At 42.9% G+C, this 17640-nt stretch overlaps 1 protein-coding gene across 1 annotated transcript in view; it reads right to left on the reverse strand.

Moving 5' to 3' along the window:
* Positions 1–2719: 2719 nt before the first annotated feature.
* The window catches only part of WIF1 (WNT inhibitory factor 1), a 109202-nt gene continuing 94281 nt past the window's right edge, over positions 2720–17640 (reverse strand). The window contains exons 4-10 of the mRNA XM_070755633.1: positions 11199–11339; positions 9385–9480; positions 8253–8348; positions 7527–7622; positions 6664–6759; positions 5641–5736; positions 2720–3419 (exon numbers count right to left, since the gene is read on the reverse strand). Coding sequence (XP_070611734.1) covers positions 3298–3419; positions 5641–5736; positions 6664–6759; positions 7527–7622; positions 8253–8348; positions 9385–9480; positions 11199–11339 — 743 coding nt within the window. The 3' untranslated portion in view covers positions 2720–3297. The remainder of the gene's footprint in view (positions 3420–5640; positions 5737–6663; positions 6760–7526; positions 7623–8252; positions 8349–9384; positions 9481–11198; positions 11340–17640) is intronic.

Consider the following 17640-nt stretch of genomic DNA (forward strand, 5'->3'; position numbering starts at 1 on the left):
TCCCTTTTCTTTCTTCAAAAGACACTCTTTCAGTGCCTGCAAACACGGTGTTCTCCTAGTTATTTAAATGCAGTCATTTCCCCCCTCCAAGTGGCCCCTCCCTTTTCTTTCTTCAAAAGACACTCTTTCAGTGCCTGCAAACACGGTGTTCTCCTAGTTATTTAAATGCAGTCATTTCCCCCTCCAAGCGGCCCCTCCCTTTTCTTTCTTCAAAAGACACTCTTTCAGTGCCTGGAAACACGCTGTTCTCCTAGTTATTTAAATGCAGTCATTTCCCCCTCCAAGCGGCCCCTCCCTTTTCTTTCTTCAAAAGACACTCTTTCAGTGCCTGCAAACACGGTGTTCTCCTAGTTATTTAAATGCAGTCATTTCCCCCCTCCAAGTGGCCCCTCCCTTTTCTTTCTTCAAAAGACACTCTTTCAGTGCCTGCAAACACGGTGTTCTCCTAGTTATTTAAATGCAGTCATTTCCCCCTCCAAGCGGCCCCTCCCTTTTCTTTCTTCAAAAGACACTCTTTCAGTGCCTGCAAACACGCTGTTCTCCTAGTTATTTAAATGCAGTCATTTCCCCCTCCAAGCGGCCCCTCCCTTTTCTTTCTTCAAAAGACACTCTTTCAGTGCCTGCAAACACGGTGTTCTCCTAGTTATTTAAATGCAGTCATTTCCCCCCTCCAAGTGGCCCCTCCCTTTTCTTTCTTCAAAAGACACCCTTTCAGTGCCTGCAAACACGCTGTTCTCCTAGTTATTTAAATGCAGTCTTTCCCCCTCCTTTTCTTTCTCCAAAAAAGGGGGAAAAAAGAAACCCCTTCATCCCAGCAGCAGCGGAAGAAGAGGCAAACAAATCTTAAACACCGGGTTTGTATCTTGAAAAGTTCGTTAGAAGAGGCGTTCGTAAGATGAGGTACCACTGTATGTGTGTGTGTGTGTGTGTGTGTATATGTTTTCGTAGATTTTCACGGGTACAGGTATGACGGTCTTGGTATATTCGGGTTTCTTCCCGTGTAGGATTTGGAAATTTCTGGCGACGTTTCGACGAGGTCCCACTCGTCATCTTCAGGCTGGTGTTTCTGTCCTTGTTCTCTGGCGAACACTGCGAGACCTGAGCTGCCTTCCTTCTATAAATACTGGTGGCTGGGTGTGGTTTGATGGCTCAGCAATTGCCTGCTGTGTAGAAACTTCCTGGTGAGTCAGTGGGGTAACAATTGGGGTCGTTGATGTAACTGCATTAACTACCTCAGTTTGTTATACAGTGATCCCCCGCTCGTTGCGAGGGTTCCGTTCCAGGACCCCCCGCAACGAGCGGGTTTTCGCGAAGTAGCGCTGTGGAAGTAAAAACACCATCTGCGCATGTGCAGATGGTGTTTTTAACTTCCGCAGCGCTAGCGAGGAGCCGAAGATTGGGGGGCGGCGCGGCCGCCGACATGGGGGGCTCGCTAGCACCCCCCCGAACCTCCAACCCGGGTTTGGGGGGGTGCTAGCAAGCCCCCCATGTCGGCGGGGATGTTTTAAAACACCCACGCGGCTTTCCAATGAGTCCCGAAGACAAACGCGGAAGTTTGCCGTTTGTCTTCGGGACTCATTGGAAAGCTCCGATCGTTTTAAAACAGTTGCGCCGTTCTCCGCTGACTCCTGGCGAACTTCCCCGCTTTAGGAGTCAGCGGAGAATGGCGCGCCTGCTTGGCTTCCCTCGCCAGCGCAGCCAACGTGCGCTACGATCTTCCGGGCGAGCCAGGCTCAGTGACGGAAGGCAGCCGCTTGGCCCGGGATGCTGGGCCGAGAGGAGCCGGGCTTGATCCGCTGAGCCTGGCTGGCCCGGAAGATCGTAGCGCGCGTTGGCTGCAGCGGCGAGGGAAGCCAAGCCGGCAGCAATGTCGCCGCCGCTGCAGCCAACGCGCGCTACGATCTTCCGGGCCAGCCAGGCTCAGCGGATCAAGCCCGGCTCCTCTCGCCTAGCATCCCGGGCCAAGCGGCTGCCTTCCGTCACTGAGCCTGGCTCGCCCGGAAGATCGTAGCGCGCGTTGGCTGCAGCGGCGGCGACATTGCTGCCGGCTTGGCTTCCCTTGCCGCTGCAGCCAACGTGCGCTACGATCTTCCGGGCGAGCCAGGCTCAGTCACGGAAGGCAGCTGCTTGGCCCGGGATGCTGGGCCGAAAGGAGCCGGGCTTGAAGATCGCAGCGCGCATTGGCTGCGGTGGCGAGGGCTTGCGATGGAGGGTGGAGGAAGCGGCCATGGGAGGGCGAGCTGCCTCAGGGAGGAGGATCGGGCGGGACCAGGTGGGGGCTGGAATTTCTCCGCTGGGAAGAAGCAGCCAGGGCGAAGGGCGGGCGAGCAGCGAAGGGCGGGCGAGCGGGTGCTGGGGAGGGCTTCTCACCCTCCCGCCAGCAAGAGGGGGAGCGAACGGCGTGGGCGGGCGAAGGGCGGGCGAGTGGCAGCGAGGAGTTTGCGTGGGCGGTGGGGAAACTCCTCGCTGACGCCAGCAAGAGGGGGAAGACCCAGGGAAGCCGCCCAGCAGCTGATCTGCCAGGCGCCATCTACGCATGCGTGCCCATAGAAAAAAGGGCACGCATGCGTAGATGGTATTTTGACTTCCGGGTTCAAAATTCGCAAATTACCCTGTTCGCAATGGTTGGGGACGCAATAACCGGGGGATCACTGTAAAACCCTTTTCAAAATTTTCGTTAGGAAGTTTCATGAATTGTTATATTTCAATACAAACAAAATAAAGCAGCATCTTTATTTATTATATAATCAAAAGTACAATTTTTATTACATAGACCTGTTTTGTTTATATTATATTGCTATAAGCCAATACAAAGAGTGAGTTCATAATTCCATTTTATTTCCAATATATTATATTGTTTCAATACCACAGCCCTACAAGAAGCCCTTCAATCTGAAATAGAAATAGAAATTAAACTTACATTTCTATTTCTTATATTTGTTTAAGCTAGTTGATTAAAGAAAAACTACATGTTCTAGACTGTCATTTTAAAATGCACCCTTATGAATTCTGAGGAATTTCTGAGCATGTACATGTAAAACACCTCCCCCCCTTATTTCAATAAAGAACTGAAATATAATACAAAAAGAAACCAGTCAAAGCACTGAAAACAAGCCTATATAAATGTGTTAGAGAAACAAAAGTTTCAAAGAGTAATAAGTATTAGTGCTCAGATTTATAATGTAGCTAATAAAATTCAGGCCAGTAATCTTAAAACGTAATTTTTAATATTGAACACATGAGAGGTTAATGAAGCCTAGAACGTTGTGTAATGTAAAACATTTCAGATGTTGCAGTTCACCAGATATAATTGGATTCAGGGACCCCTTGGCTCTCTTCAGCCTGTTTAGGTGAAGGCGTCTGCTGCCTGTGCTTGGTGCCTGTCGGCCTCAGGGCATTAAGAAGATTAGCTCCATACCCTAAAAAAATAAACCAGTTCAAAACTAAAGAGTCACTGTCACTGTTTAATATTTCACATGCAAAAGTATTCTACATTTGAAACAAAGATCCCAGGTTTAACAATGTCTTTAGCTAGTAAAATTGTATCAACTCTATTTCACAGTGGATAATATTACATTTCTATATTTTTATGGATCTATCATGTTACATCTTTTTCCTCTACAGTTCAGAAAACCAATTCATGTGTCATCAGTTTCATAACACTTAACATATTATTCCATCATAAATGTGTAACTTTAATAGCCTAAGGTGGCATAATATTTAATTGTTTTCTGCAACAATATTGTACAATAGAATCCAGCCACTCAAACTTCCATGATATCTCATTTCCATATCTTCCCAATTCAGTGTTTCTGGTAGAATAAAAAAACTCTTTTTCTATTTAATATTTTATGGTTGAACATGCTAATATATTTTCTATGCCTTTAGAAAAACATGCTTTTAGATAATAGCCTGCCGGCCAACTTACCGTCCGGCTGGGATTTTCACCGGGGCCGGGGGAACATGGCTCCTGGTGCAGCCGCCATTTTGGGGGATGAGATCTCACGAGATTTCGTGAGATCTTGGCCCATGCTGGCGATGGCACTGGCTGATGACGCTGCAGGGGGCAGGCCTTGCCAGCCCTATAAAAGGGGCTGTGATGGCTCCAGGCCTTTGTTTTCGCCCCGGCATCCGAGCTGCGAACACTGCCCGCCCGCCCTCCCTATCTTTCAGTGTGCCATAGGGAGGCGTTTTAGCTGTGACTGTTTTTTCGTCTATTCCACACTGCGATGCAGACTATCTTTGGTTAGGGGGTGTTTTGCATGTAGTTGATTCGATCAATTGGCTACCTTTGGTCACTGGGTAGGCAGGTTAGGGGCAGAAATTGGGCGGTGGTTAGCAACTGCGTGTTCTCCCTTGGGCATCTTTGGAGATGATGGACAGGCTTTATCCAAGAGCTCATGGTGTCAGCACCGGCCTGAGTGACTGGGGAAAAGATGTCCCTGGGTCTTGCCCCTCCCAACTGCCTGTCAGGGATTGGATGGCAAGACCTCCCATGTGTGTGGCATGGCTAGGATCCGGGTGAGGGCGTGGCCCCTTCACCTGGATCAGCAAGGAGCTACGCCCATAGTTGCCCAGGAAGTTTTATGAAATCATTTCCTCCCCATATGTTCTTTAGTTGATCTCTGCAGGTCCCAGTTATTTGTTTGTTTATTTAATTAAAGTTATATTTAATTAATAAAGGGACCCAAGTTAAATCCAGCTCTGTCTCCGTGTTTTCATTTAGTTTCCGGCGCAATGAGGTCACAATTAGTATTTGTGTGTGTGTGTGTGTGTAGGTGTGCATGCATGCATGCATCTGTGTGTATGCAGGGGTGGGGGAGAGAGGGAGAGAGAGAGAGAGAGAGAGGTGAATGGATATAGGTGGTAGACTGTAAGAAGTCTTTATGGTGAAACAATGGTCGTAAAATTTGAGATAATGTTTTACAGTGAAGGTATTCATGACCAAGCCCTTGTTCTTCAAGGTAAGAGCTTAAAATGGGATGATTATTGGCCAAGGCTGATTCACAATTGAGGAAATATACTACCAATAGTTCAATAGTTTGCTGTCAGGCCGAAGGCATCATTTGAAGCTAGAGACTTTGGCCTGCCATTGGCATTTAGAGAGTAAATTTACAGTAGGTAGCTGTGAGATAATGGGTAAAAGGAACCCAGGAGAATGTGAATTCTAGTCCTGCCGTGGGCACAAAGCCAGGTGGGTGGCTTTGGTCATGTCACTGTTTCTCAACCTTAAGAAGGAGGCAATTGCAAACTATTCTGGGGGTGAAAAACCATGTCACAAAAACTAAAGGGATTTGTCCAGATAGTCTCTGATAATCAGCAATGATGGAATGGAAGAGAAAAAGTACTTACACTGTCAAAACAACAGCCAATTTTTTTTAAAAATGTGGCACTGTGGTATTACTGAAAATTGTTGTCTGGAACCCAGTTGTTTAGAAACAATAACTGATAACTTATCATCATCAGTCATTCTAGACTTAGATATTTAATAGTCAATAGTTATTTTGCATGCTAGGATTTCAGCTGAAGATTACATCCTTCAGATATGATTACATTGTCACTATATCATTATAATGATTAAACCATTATAACACTCTTACATATAGCCATATCTAAAAACTTAGATTTATCAGTACTTACTTTTATTGCAGTTTCTTCCATGCCTTCCATCTTGACATTGACATACATTTGGCTCAATACAGATTCCATACAATCCACAGGTAGGTTCACAGACAGCTGTAATGGGTTATACAAATATCAAATGTCTTTCTCCAAAATAACCTTAAATTGAATAATTTGTACTAATATGATGTGAAGACAATGACCCTCTGAATCGGCCACCCTTCCCTTTTCTTTCAGCCATCAAGATACCTAAACCAACAGATACCAGTACTCAAATTCAGGAAACATAAACTGTGGCAAGATTTACTGACCTTCCACCATTTTGCTCTTGAAAGAAAATTTTGACATATAGAGTAGGTAGTCCTTGTTTAGCAACTGCCCCATTTAACAATTTACAGTTATGAAAGTGATGAAAAAGTACCTTTATGATGAAACTTTTAGTTTATGACCTTTGCAGGACAGTAAAGAAAACTGAAGTAAGATCATAAGTACAGACATGGAGACATGGTTTCAGTTTGTGACTTCTTCACTTAATGACCAAATTGCTGATTCCAATTGTAATTGCTAAACAAGGACTGCCTCTATTCCATTCAAAGACTTTGCCTTTGTGTTGAAGGAGTTAATGAAATACTAATCTATGTTTTAGTATATTGCTCTGATTATAAATATGTCCTATTATAGGTAATGTCTTCCCAGTTGATCACATTTCCAGGTTTATTATTCATTCATTCATTCATTCATTCATTCATTCATTCATTCATTCATTCATTCATTCGACTTCTGTACCACCCTTCTAAACTGATAATGTTATGATTGTCCAAATAATATAATTTGATTTCTATGAATTTAACTACTTTTTGCTTTATCAACTCTAAGTTACACTGTACTACAATCACATCAATTTTATAAATATTTAATTTTATTATGATTTTTATTTGCTGTCTCAGAATTTGTCGTGTTTTTATTTGATCAATAAAACTTATTGACTGACTGACTAACTAAATCTTCTATTAATACTTCTTAAAAAGTTATCCTACTTACGTTTTGAACAAAGGTCTCCCTGGTAACCTTTGGAGCACTTGCATTTATTTTTACCAGTACATTTACCTCCATTTCGACATGGCTGATGGCATTTGCCTAGGAATAGAAAATGTGACACTAGTGCCTTGCTTTATTTAAATTAAATATAATCTAACACCACCAGTTGTTATCATGTCTTTGGTCAATTGAGACTTTCACATAATGCTTTTTGTAATGTAATCTAAGTTGCTATGGATGCATCTGAAAATAGGAATTTATAGATTGTCCAGGTAGTCCTGGACTTATGGTCACATATGGGACTGGAATATCAGTGTTAGAATAAAGCAGTCATTAAGCAAGATGCCCACATGACTATTTCACTCAATGACCACAATCCTGTTGTGATCATTAAGAAATCTCCCAGTCATTAAGCAGATGGAGCAACAAGGCTACCTGTCAGGAATGAATCTGTGAACAGTCATTCAATAAACTGTTTAAGTTGAAGACTACCCGTATATCCATGATAAGCTGTTTGGAGAATTCTCAAAGTTTGGAGAAGTTTCAAAGTTGTGAGTTTGGAGACCCTGACCAAGGCTGTTAATAACTTATTATAATCAGGAGTGCTTATGTATCTGGGATTTCTCATATTGAGTAATAACATATAGTATCTAATTTTCATCTTTTGTATTAGTATATAAACCCGCCCTGAGTCTAAGGAGAAGGGCGGCATAAAAATAAAATTAATTAATTAATTAATTAAATAAATAAATAACAAAAATCTGCCCCATAGATAAGTTACACTTGCACATAACATCTTTTGACATTTTAGAAATTTCAAGTAAAATATTTCAAATTTAATTAAAATAAATGAAAACAAGACTCACTAATTTCACACAGATCCCCTTCCAGTCCTGCAGGACAAATACATTTTTCTGGATAAAAGCATATTCCTCCATTGAAACAGGTGTTTGTACAGTTTGCTGTGAAGTAGTGTTAAAATATTACATACAGGTATAACAGATGATTTACATAAAGCTTTAGTGATGTTCATTAAATTTCCAGTCTTTTTAAAAACTAAAAAGCAAAATATAACATCCTGATCCACAGTACCATGTTTATATATGCAGATAACTAGCACATTTTCTCTGAAGTAGGCATCTTAGTGTCTCCTAAATGTTGTGGGCTACAACTTCTGTAAGGTTTCAATATTGACTATGATGGTTGATGCTGATTCAAACTGAAATTAAAAACATCTGGAGTAATGCATCTTGTGTTCATCAGACCTGCAACAATAAGGAAGTATGATGCTTGGGGCTGATTTATCTGTTTGCATGGTGAATGATATTAAGCTTCTACCATCCTAAAAAGATCCTAATTCAATAAAAATGATATTGTTCAAGAATCTTCCAGGCTCCTTCTACATTTAATTTTACTGAAAGTCAGCTATGTCATGCTTCTTTCATTTGATGGTTGTGATCAAAAGGAAAGTGCACCCAAAAATAAACACAGAGAATGCAGGAATATAATGCAGACTTTACGCCAATTACATGCTAAGAGATGGCAGTACATGTTTCTTTCCAGGTATTTATTTCTACTTTTTTCCACCATACCTTTGTTACAATTGATGCCATAGAAACCAGATGGGCAGATACATAATCCCGGCATGATGCAGAGTCCACCATTCATGCAATGTGGTGTACACAGAGCTGATTTAAAGAGAGTGAAGAACCAATATTACACTGAACAATTATCATTAACATATTGAGAGGATAGACCTTAAAATATACAGCACTTTTCATCCCACAATAGAAATAACCTTTTCTCCTGCAAGGAAAAATGTTGATTCACTGGTAAATCTTCTAATGATACAAGTAAGACTTGAGCTTGATTTTTAAGTAGGATTTTTCTATGACTAGCTTTTATGAATACCAAACTACAGCTAGTGAAAATAAATTGAAATTTTACTTAACAATATTTTTGATGAGCTGTACATACATACTGTACATTTCTTAAGTGCATGAAACACTAATAGATTATGGACCTGCCATAGGCCACAGTCAGTGCTAGTCATATTCCTGATCCCAGGAAGCTAGGAAGGAACAATTTCATCTTTCAGTTCCTGTAATTAACTGTCATCCAAAGGTCAGGAAACTGATGCAAAGTCAGGAAAATAAAGTCAATGTATCTAGGAGAAATCAGGTTCCAAAAGGCTTTGCAAATGCACAAGTTAGGAACATTTTAGAAAGAGGTTCCATAGTACATTCTTCTCTCTTCTAAAATAAAGAGGGTTAAGGTTAGTCCTGACAAATACAGCTGAACTAAAACTAAAAGTATTATTAGAGTAATGAAACAGGTCTTACTCAGTCTGTCCTTTTGGGCAGATATAAGCTTAATTTATAATGAAAATTGTACATTCTCTTGAGAATTGATGGTAGAATAAAACAATTGTGGTACTTCATATTTTCAAGTTAATGTGCATTGTACTTAATGTTTTGCCAAAGTTCTGTTCTTGTTTGCCTTTCAGGTTTTTAAATGGAAACTTCTTTATCTTTTGTATAAACAAACAGTGCTTTCTTAAAAGCTGCAGTTCATTAAATACTTTTCTTATGTGTTTAGCTTTAATTTTAGGAAGCTTCCAAGCCATATCCAAAAATTCCTCCAAAACAATATTTTCGAAAGAAGTAACTGCTTAGCTTTTTTTTGTTGTATAAATAAGAGAATTGAAGAACTCTTTTTGATTACCTTTTTCACAGTGAGGACCATAAAATCCATCTGGGCATTCACAGACATGCCTTTCATTACAAAATCCCCCATTTCTGCATCCTCCAGGACATTCAGCTTCAAAGAAAATGACATAGATTAAATTAATTTACTTACTTGCTGCTTAAGTACACCAGCTTCTATTAAAGATGTGATAGTTAGGGATTCCAAAAAGAACATTTCTATGTCAAAATCTCTGACATTTTGGTAGCACACAAGATGTGTAAGAAAACTATAATCAAAGGCATGCACGTCAAAATATAATTTAAAGGAATATTAAGGGAAAGATGTAATGAAAGACAATTATTTTCCCACTCACAGAGTCATGGAAAGTTCTATAAACATTTTTTTGGGAAGAAATAATCCAATTTAATGGAAGACAAATTGGCAACTGGCTCTTCTCTCAATGGTCAGCCTTTGATCTTCCTTCATCTTTGACCTCCAACAGGCCCATCTGTATTTAGTAAACAGTTCCCATGTTATTTCTTCCTCTTCAGGTTTTTCTTTGGATTTCTTTAGCAATGTTCTCCAGATTTTCCCCAAGCTACAAAGCTTCTGCAGTTTAAATACGGTCCAGTCCAAATGAGATTTGCCAAACTGCTCAGATCTTCAATAACCAGAGCTATCTGGGTCCATCTTAATTGCCAGCTATGACCTCCACTTCAGTTCTACTAGTTGTTTCTACTGCCTTATAATTCCCTTTCACCTCTTATGCAAAATGTTTCATGAGAAACAAAACTACTATAATCTCAGCTTCCCCTTATCAGCCAAACTAGTGGCAAGTATTGTTTGGGTTTTTGCAGGGGTATGAAAATAGCCAGCAGGATAATGTAGCTAAATATAAGCTATCATAAGCCACCTCTTTTCTTGATTATTTATCTTATGTTAACTATTTGATTTGTGTGCTTTTTCTTAGAACATGTCTCTTTATTTTTTTTAGATTTTATTTTATTTTATTGATTTGTATTCTGCCTTTATTATTTTTACTAATAACTCAAGGTAGAAAACACAGTCAACACAGCTTCTTCTCCCATTTTGCCCACAACAACCACCTGTGAAGTGGGGTTTGTTGAAAGAGTGACTGGCCCAAAGTCAGCCAGTTGGCTTTCACGGCTAAGGTGGTACTTGAACTCATGGTCTGCTTTCTAGCCTCTTGCCTTAACATCTAAACCAGGAATGGAACACTACCCTAGCTTAGGAATTCTGCATATTACACTACTAATAAGATTTGGCTTATTAGGATCTCTTATTACTATGCTTGATATTTTATTTATTATTATTATTTATTAGATTTGTATGCCGCCCCTCTCTGAAGACTCGGGGCAGCTCACAACAATGATAAAAACAATATACAGTAACAAATTTAATATTAAAGTTTAAAATAACAATTTTACATTAAAAAGCCTAAAAACCCCAATATATAAAAAAGCATACACACAAACATATCATACATAGAGCTACATAGGCAAGGTAGGGGATGTCTCAGTTCCCCCATGCCTGACAGCAGAGGTGGGTTTTAAGAAGTTTACGAAAGGCAAGGAGGTTGGGGGCAGTTCTGATCCCTGGGTTAGCTGGTTCCAGAGGGTCGGGGCCACCACAGAGAAAGCTCTTCCCCTGGGTCCCGCCAGACGACATTTTTTAGTCGACAGGACCCGGAGAAGGCCAACTCTGTGGGACCCAACCGGCCGCTGGGATTCGTGCGACTTTTTTGCTTCAAGATTGGGAAATAGGATCAAATGTTGATATTACCAATTACTGAAAACAGACAAATATTTATTCAACTCCCTTTCAAATACCTTGTTGACATGTTTTGAAGAATATGGCATTCTGTGGTGTTTGCAGTATGATAGTGCCTTCTGAATTCATCACAATTACTGTAATTTCAAACGCTGCCACTCCATCTTGTTTTCCAAGACAAGGAAATCCAACTTGAACAACTACAAACAAAAGGAAACAGGTACACATTTTAGTGGCATATTAATGTTGTTAAGGACAATATTTTATTATATGGAAAATATGAATTTGAAAAATAGATACACTATATGGTGCCCTTCTTAATGGCATTTAGAAAAGAAGTGAAACAGAACTCTCTCACAGACCTGCAAACCATTTAGAGGGCTGAAAGCACTTTGAAGTCGTATATAAGTCTGAATGCTAGTACTACACTGCTTAAAAAAATAAAGGGAACACTTAAACAACACAATATAACTCAAGTAAATCAAACTTCTGTGAAATCAAACTATCCACTTAGAAAGCAACACTGATTGACAATCAATTTCACATGCTGTTATGCACATTCAACTTTGTACAGAACAAAAAATTCAGTGAGAATATTTCATTCATTCAGATTTAGGATGTGTTATTTGAGAGTTCCCTTTATTTTTTTGAGCAGTATATCTACTGTGAGCCACTGGGGTATTTGCAGAATCAGCAGTATATAAATACAGTAGTGCCTCGTCTTATGAACTTAATTGGTTCCAGGACGAGGTTCGTAAGGTTAAAAGTTCATAAGATGAAACAATTTTTCCCATAGGAATCAATGTAAAAGTGAATAATGCATGCAAACCCATTAGGAAAAAAAAAGAAAAGAAGAAGCGGTGAGCCGAGGAAGCGACAGGCGAGAGGGGATTTCCCCCATCTTGCTGCCAAAATGTGTCCGTGGGAGCCCTAGCCATCCATTGCCCGCTGCCCCCTCTTGCTAGGAGCCCGGGGGGCCAAAGCCGGGTGTGGGTAAGGGTGGAACTTTCAGCTCCTAGACAGGCAGGAGAGCCTGGAGCAGCTGCCTTCCTACCCAGCTGCCTTGCCCGTCTCTTCCCCTCCACCCTCGGCCAACAGCGCCCGCCTCGCCCATTCCAAAAGCCACGCCGAGTCTGCCCGGGAGCCCCTGTTGCCAGGATGGGTTGGCAAGGTTGGGTGGAGCAGGGGCTTGAGCTACTGCCAGGACAGGTTGGCAGGGTGGGGGGCCTGGCCTCCAGCTGCCTCCCCCACGCAGCCCGGTCTGCCAGCGAGAGCTTTGCCTCAGCCGTTTCTGTCTTCTTTCCTGGGTGTGGAGATGAAGCCCCCCCACCTCCTCTCTTCCGGGCTCTCCCGAGGGAAAGAATGAAGCGAGGTCTCTCCCAGCCCCCAGAGAAAAGAAGCCTTCCCTTCGATCTGGGCAGCCAGAATCCAAGGGACAGACCTATCCCTTCCCCCAGCATCCAGAGAATGGAAAATGCTCCCTTGGATTCAAGCTGTCCGGATCGAAGGGAAGGCTTCTATCTCTGGGGGCTGGAAGAGACCTATCCCTTCCCCCAGCATCCAGAGAACGGAAACCGCTCTCTTGGATTCAGCCCCCAGAGAAAAGACACTGGGGGGGAGGGATAAGTCTCTCCCAGCCCCCAGAGAAAAGAAGCCCGGCATCAGGACTTTCTCCCCGTGGTGTCCTTGTAGCGGGCCGGAGAGTGAGCAAGCAAGAGAAATGAGCCTTCTCTGGCCCCACATTGGCAGTTCCACAGAGGAGGAGCAGTAGCCCAGCCGGTGTACATGAGGATGCGGAACCAACTCCTCTTCCTTCTTCCTGGCTTTGGGAAGCTGGAGCCCTCCGTGCCTGCCTCCGCTTCCTCCTCCTGCTGCAGAAAGAAGCCGAGGGGTGCTCTTCCTCTTTGCAGCCACAGGAAGCAGCCTGACTGCGGGGGTCACCTGCTTTTTTTTCTCCTCTGCCACTTTGGGCTGTGCGGTTGCACGCTTGTCTGGCGACTGGCTCTTCTTCATCTTTTGCCACTGCCGCTGTTGTTTGGAGGTCATGCCTTGCTCCACAGCTGGCCCAGTTCTGGCAGGGGCGGCAATCAATCATACATGCAGTAAGAGAGTGCACACACCTGGGCTCAGGTTCGTAAGGTGAAAATGGTTCTTAAGAAGAGGCAAACAAATCTTAAACACCGGGTTTTATCACGAAAAGTTTATATGAAGAGGCGTTCGTAAGATGAGGTATCACTGTATTGTAATATATGTTAAAATATGTAGTTGATTATCTATTGGGAATTCAATATTAGATTGAAATATACAGTACAAATAAGTTATAGGAGAAAATGTTACATTTATACTAGTAGGAAAAGTCATATCTATGTAGAGTTGGGATTCTCAGCTTTCCTAATTCTCACCCAATAACAAGATAGGTCAATATTTTGGGAATCCATAATTCTAGGAGGGATCAGGATGGGGAAGTTTCCTTTAGCTTGGTCTGTATAGCTACTGCTGCCATCCAAAATCCAAGGCAAATGCACCTGTTCTAAGAAGCATAGTCTAGACACTGGCATAATAATTCTTGATAGCAGGGGCTGCATGCCTCCATTTCAGTTTCTTAAAGTGAAAATATTCATGTATTTGCTCTTCAGCACTGCAATGCCACCACTGCAAATCATCTTTCAATCCAACCTGTTCCATGAAGTCACTTTCCAAGAGAATTGATCACTGCCTGAAAAAACATTCCTATTTCATGTTCTGGAACAACAGCAATGTCCTGTATCCATCTTTGCTCCCTCATCTGAAACTATCACCCGTGCAGCTACAAGTATAAAAAGTGCCTCCACTATATGTATTGAATGTGACCTAGGCCATTATTTCTATGCTTAAAGCAGTGATTGCTAAACCTTTTCTCGTTATGTGCTGAAAGTGTGTGAGTATGCATATGCACGCTAGTGCGCACCCTATTGCCGACACCAATAATGTAGCCCCTGTGCGTGTACAAGACCTTCCTCATGTTCTCCATGCCCCTGCGCATGCACATGCAAACCTCCAAGCTCCTCTGCCCCCGTGCATGCGCATGCAACCACCTTCCCGCATCCTGTTTTGGGCCTAGCAGGCCTCCCTGCAGCCTCCTGGAACAAAAAACGGGCCACTGGGGGAAGCTGCACATTCCCACATTCCCACACTCCCCCAACTCTGCACATGTGCATGTGGATCTACCCCCATGCATTTGCATGCAACCCCCAAGCATGCATCTTCCACATGTGCTCTTCTCCCCACGCATCCTGAAAATCAGCTGGCCAGCAGGAGGCACGCACGCACACATGTGCAGTGGTGCTGAGCTAGGCAACAGCTCACGTGCCCACAGAGAGGGCTCTGCTTGCTAGCCATGGCACACATGGCATAGGTTCACCATCATCGCCTTTTAATGTAATTGCAAACTTTGCCTTTGTGTCCAGAATGCCTAGCTAATCTCTTGACTAAAAAAGAGAAGAAAGGCAAAGAACACAAGGGACTCTCCTGAGGCACCATATAGAACATATGTAGTCTTCATATCAGAAGCTTTTGGTAGCTATTTTACATCAGTTTTCTTTGGCTTAACAGTTATGGAGTAAAACATTCTTAGCAAATATTTCTTTATATTATTTTGATTCCTTTTTCATCCTTGGCTACTCTTACCTATCATACACAGCAAAATAAATCTTTCTTATTTAGCTAATGTTACATTGAGTTACACTTTATACGTTCTTTTTGATGTACAGAAATACTGTAGATTTCCAGCTATTTTACTGAATGTAATTGCTCTTTATATGATCTTGAAAAAGATATAAGATACTACTAGTCTAGAAGCCAACTGGATTGCAAGCTGTATATTATTTCAGCATTGACAAGGCAAGAGTCAGTATCCTCCTTTTTATCTGAGTACAGCAAGCTAGATTGGAAGTGAAGATACCATTTTGCCTTTTAGCATCTCAAGACTACTTATAGACCTTCAGAATCTATAGACTTAGTTCACAGTTCTCTCTACCAAATAGAAGGACTGATTGTTGTTGGTTTTCAAATTGGATGTTTCTGTATCTGTATTGATTAATTGAGCACATTTCTCTGTGCAAGAATTTTAGTGGTGCAGTCCGAACATTTGGCATTCCTCCTCTTTTCAGATGCGGAACAATAAGATGCTTAAATAATAAAAGTTCCAAAGATTTCATTGTTACTAAATTAGATAATTTGATTCAAGGAAGTTATTGAAGTCATTCAATAACATTTACAAACAGATTATTCTGTGCTACTGCACTTCACTCCATCCCACCCCATTCCACTCCATTCCATTCTCTAGTTTGTACCCCACTTTGTTGTATATAAGTGAAGATAGTAAACTGTAGTAGGAGATGACCAGGCTAAGTCTGAGGGAGGGTGAAAAACATCATCAGTCATGTGTCCCTTGACACTCACAAGAGATCTAAGTCCAGCCCACCTTGAATTCCTGTGACACTTTTCTACTGCCAACTTGCTTGGGCTGTTAGTAGTTAAGATTCTTGTAGAGCGCGCAGCGCCGCTGATAGGCCGGTACTACTGGGACTGGCGTCAGGGGCCCAGCCAAATTGAAAAATGGGGGGGGGGCGGCGCCCGCCAAAAACTCTCCAACCCCGATTCCGAGTCTTCGGAGAGGGGCGGCATACAAATCTAAGTAATAAATAATAAATAATAAATAAATAAAAGCGCGCCAAGGCGAGTGAAAGGATCAGAGACACCTCGCCAAACTCCGCCTCTGCAGAGCTTCTCCAACCACGGCCCGCACCTTCATCCCATCCCTGCGAGGAAAGAAGGCAGGGAGGCCAGCAGACAGGCAGGGAGCCCCGATGGCAGTAGCGGAAGGACGAGTCGCCGCGGGGGTGGCTCGGCCCTCTGGAAGCCAAGCCGCGCTGCTGGGGAAGCGCCGCCCTTGTGTCCCCCCGAGGGCAAGAGAACCGCGCCTTTCGGCTTCTGGAGATGCTGGGCCGGGGGTTCAGGGGGGCCGTGAACACCGCCCGGAGCCAATGGCTTCTTTTTGGTGTGTGCCAGCTTACTCACTCGCCCTCCTGCTGCTGGTGCTGGGAGCAGGTAAGTGCGCGCCGGCGGCCGGGTGGGAAGGGCGAGGCGCGAGGGGGAGGCAAGTGGAGATCCCAGTCCCTCTTTTCATGCATCCGCTCAGTGAGCCTTTCTTTGGAGTTGCCTTTCTTTCTTTCTTTCTTTCTTTCCTTCCTTCCTTCTTTCCTTCTTTCTTTCTCTCTTTCTTTCTTGCTCTTTCATTCTTTTTTCCTTCTCTTGCTTTCTTTCTTTCTCTTTCTTTCTTTCCTTCCCTCCTTCCATTTCTTTCATTCCCCCCTCTCTTTTTATTTCTCTTTCATTCTCCTACTTTCTTTCTCTTTCTTTCTTTCTTGCTCTTTTACCTTCCCTTCCTCTATTTCTTCTTTTCTTTCTCCTTCCTACCTTCTTCCCTCCCTCCCTTCCTTCAGTCCTTCCTCTCTTCCTCCCCCCTTTCATAAGTTTCCTTCCTTCCTCTGTTCCTGTCCCTTCCCCCTTTCTTTCTTTCCTTCCCTCCATTTCTTGCTTTCCTTCTCCTTCCTCCCCTCTTTCCTCCCTCCCTCCCTTCTTTCACTCCTTCCTCTCTTACTCTCCCCTTTCACACCTTTCCTTGCTTCCTTTGCACCCTTCCTCTGTTCCTGTCCCTTCCTTCTTTTCTTTCCTTCCTTCCTTCCCACCCTCCGTCCATTCATTCACCCATTCCTCTCTTGATCGCCCCTTTTACAATTCCTTCCTTCCTTCCGATTCGGGCCTGGGCCGGCAGAGTAGTTTGCTTTTGCACCCCGTTTCGAGCTCTGTTGGTGCCAACCCAGCCCTCCCCACTTCAGAGAGAGGGGGGGAGAAAGAGAGAGAGAGAGAGAGAAAGGGATAGAAAGAAAGGGATAGGGAGGGGGATAGAAAGAGAGAGAGAGAAAGAGAGAGATAAAAAGAGAAAGAGAGAGGTGGGAGAGAAAGAGATAGAAAGAGACAAAGAGAGAAAAAGAGAGAAAGGGAGATAAAAAGAGAAAAAAGAGAGATAAAGAGAGATAAAAAGAGGAAGAGAGAGGGGGAGGGAGAGAAAGAGAGAGAAAGAGAGAAGGGGAGAGAGGGAGAGAAAGAGATAGAGAAAGTGAAAGAGAGAGGGAGGGAGAGAAAGAGATAGAAAGAGAGAAAGAGAGAGGTTGGGAGATAGAAAAAAGAGAAGAGATATAAATAGAAAGAGACAGAGAAAGGGAGACAAAAAGAGAAAGAGAGGGAGAGAAAGAGAGAAAGAGAGAAAAAGTGAAAGAGAGAAAAAGAGAGAGAAAGGGAGATAAAAAGAGAAAAAGAAAGAGAAAAGGAGAGAGAAAGAGAAAGAGAAAGAGAGAGAGAAAGAGAGAGAGAGAGAAAAGCAGGTGGGGGGGGCACACCTATTTTGCCAGCCCTCGGATTGGCCATAGGGATCTGGTGTATGTGGAGGGAGGGGTCCCC

Source organism: Erythrolamprus reginae, chromosome 6, assembly GCF_031021105.1.
Source record: "Erythrolamprus reginae isolate rEryReg1 chromosome 6, rEryReg1.hap1, whole genome shotgun sequence".
Taxonomy (NCBI): Eukaryota; Metazoa; Chordata; class Lepidosauria; order Squamata; family Dipsadidae; genus Erythrolamprus; species Erythrolamprus reginae.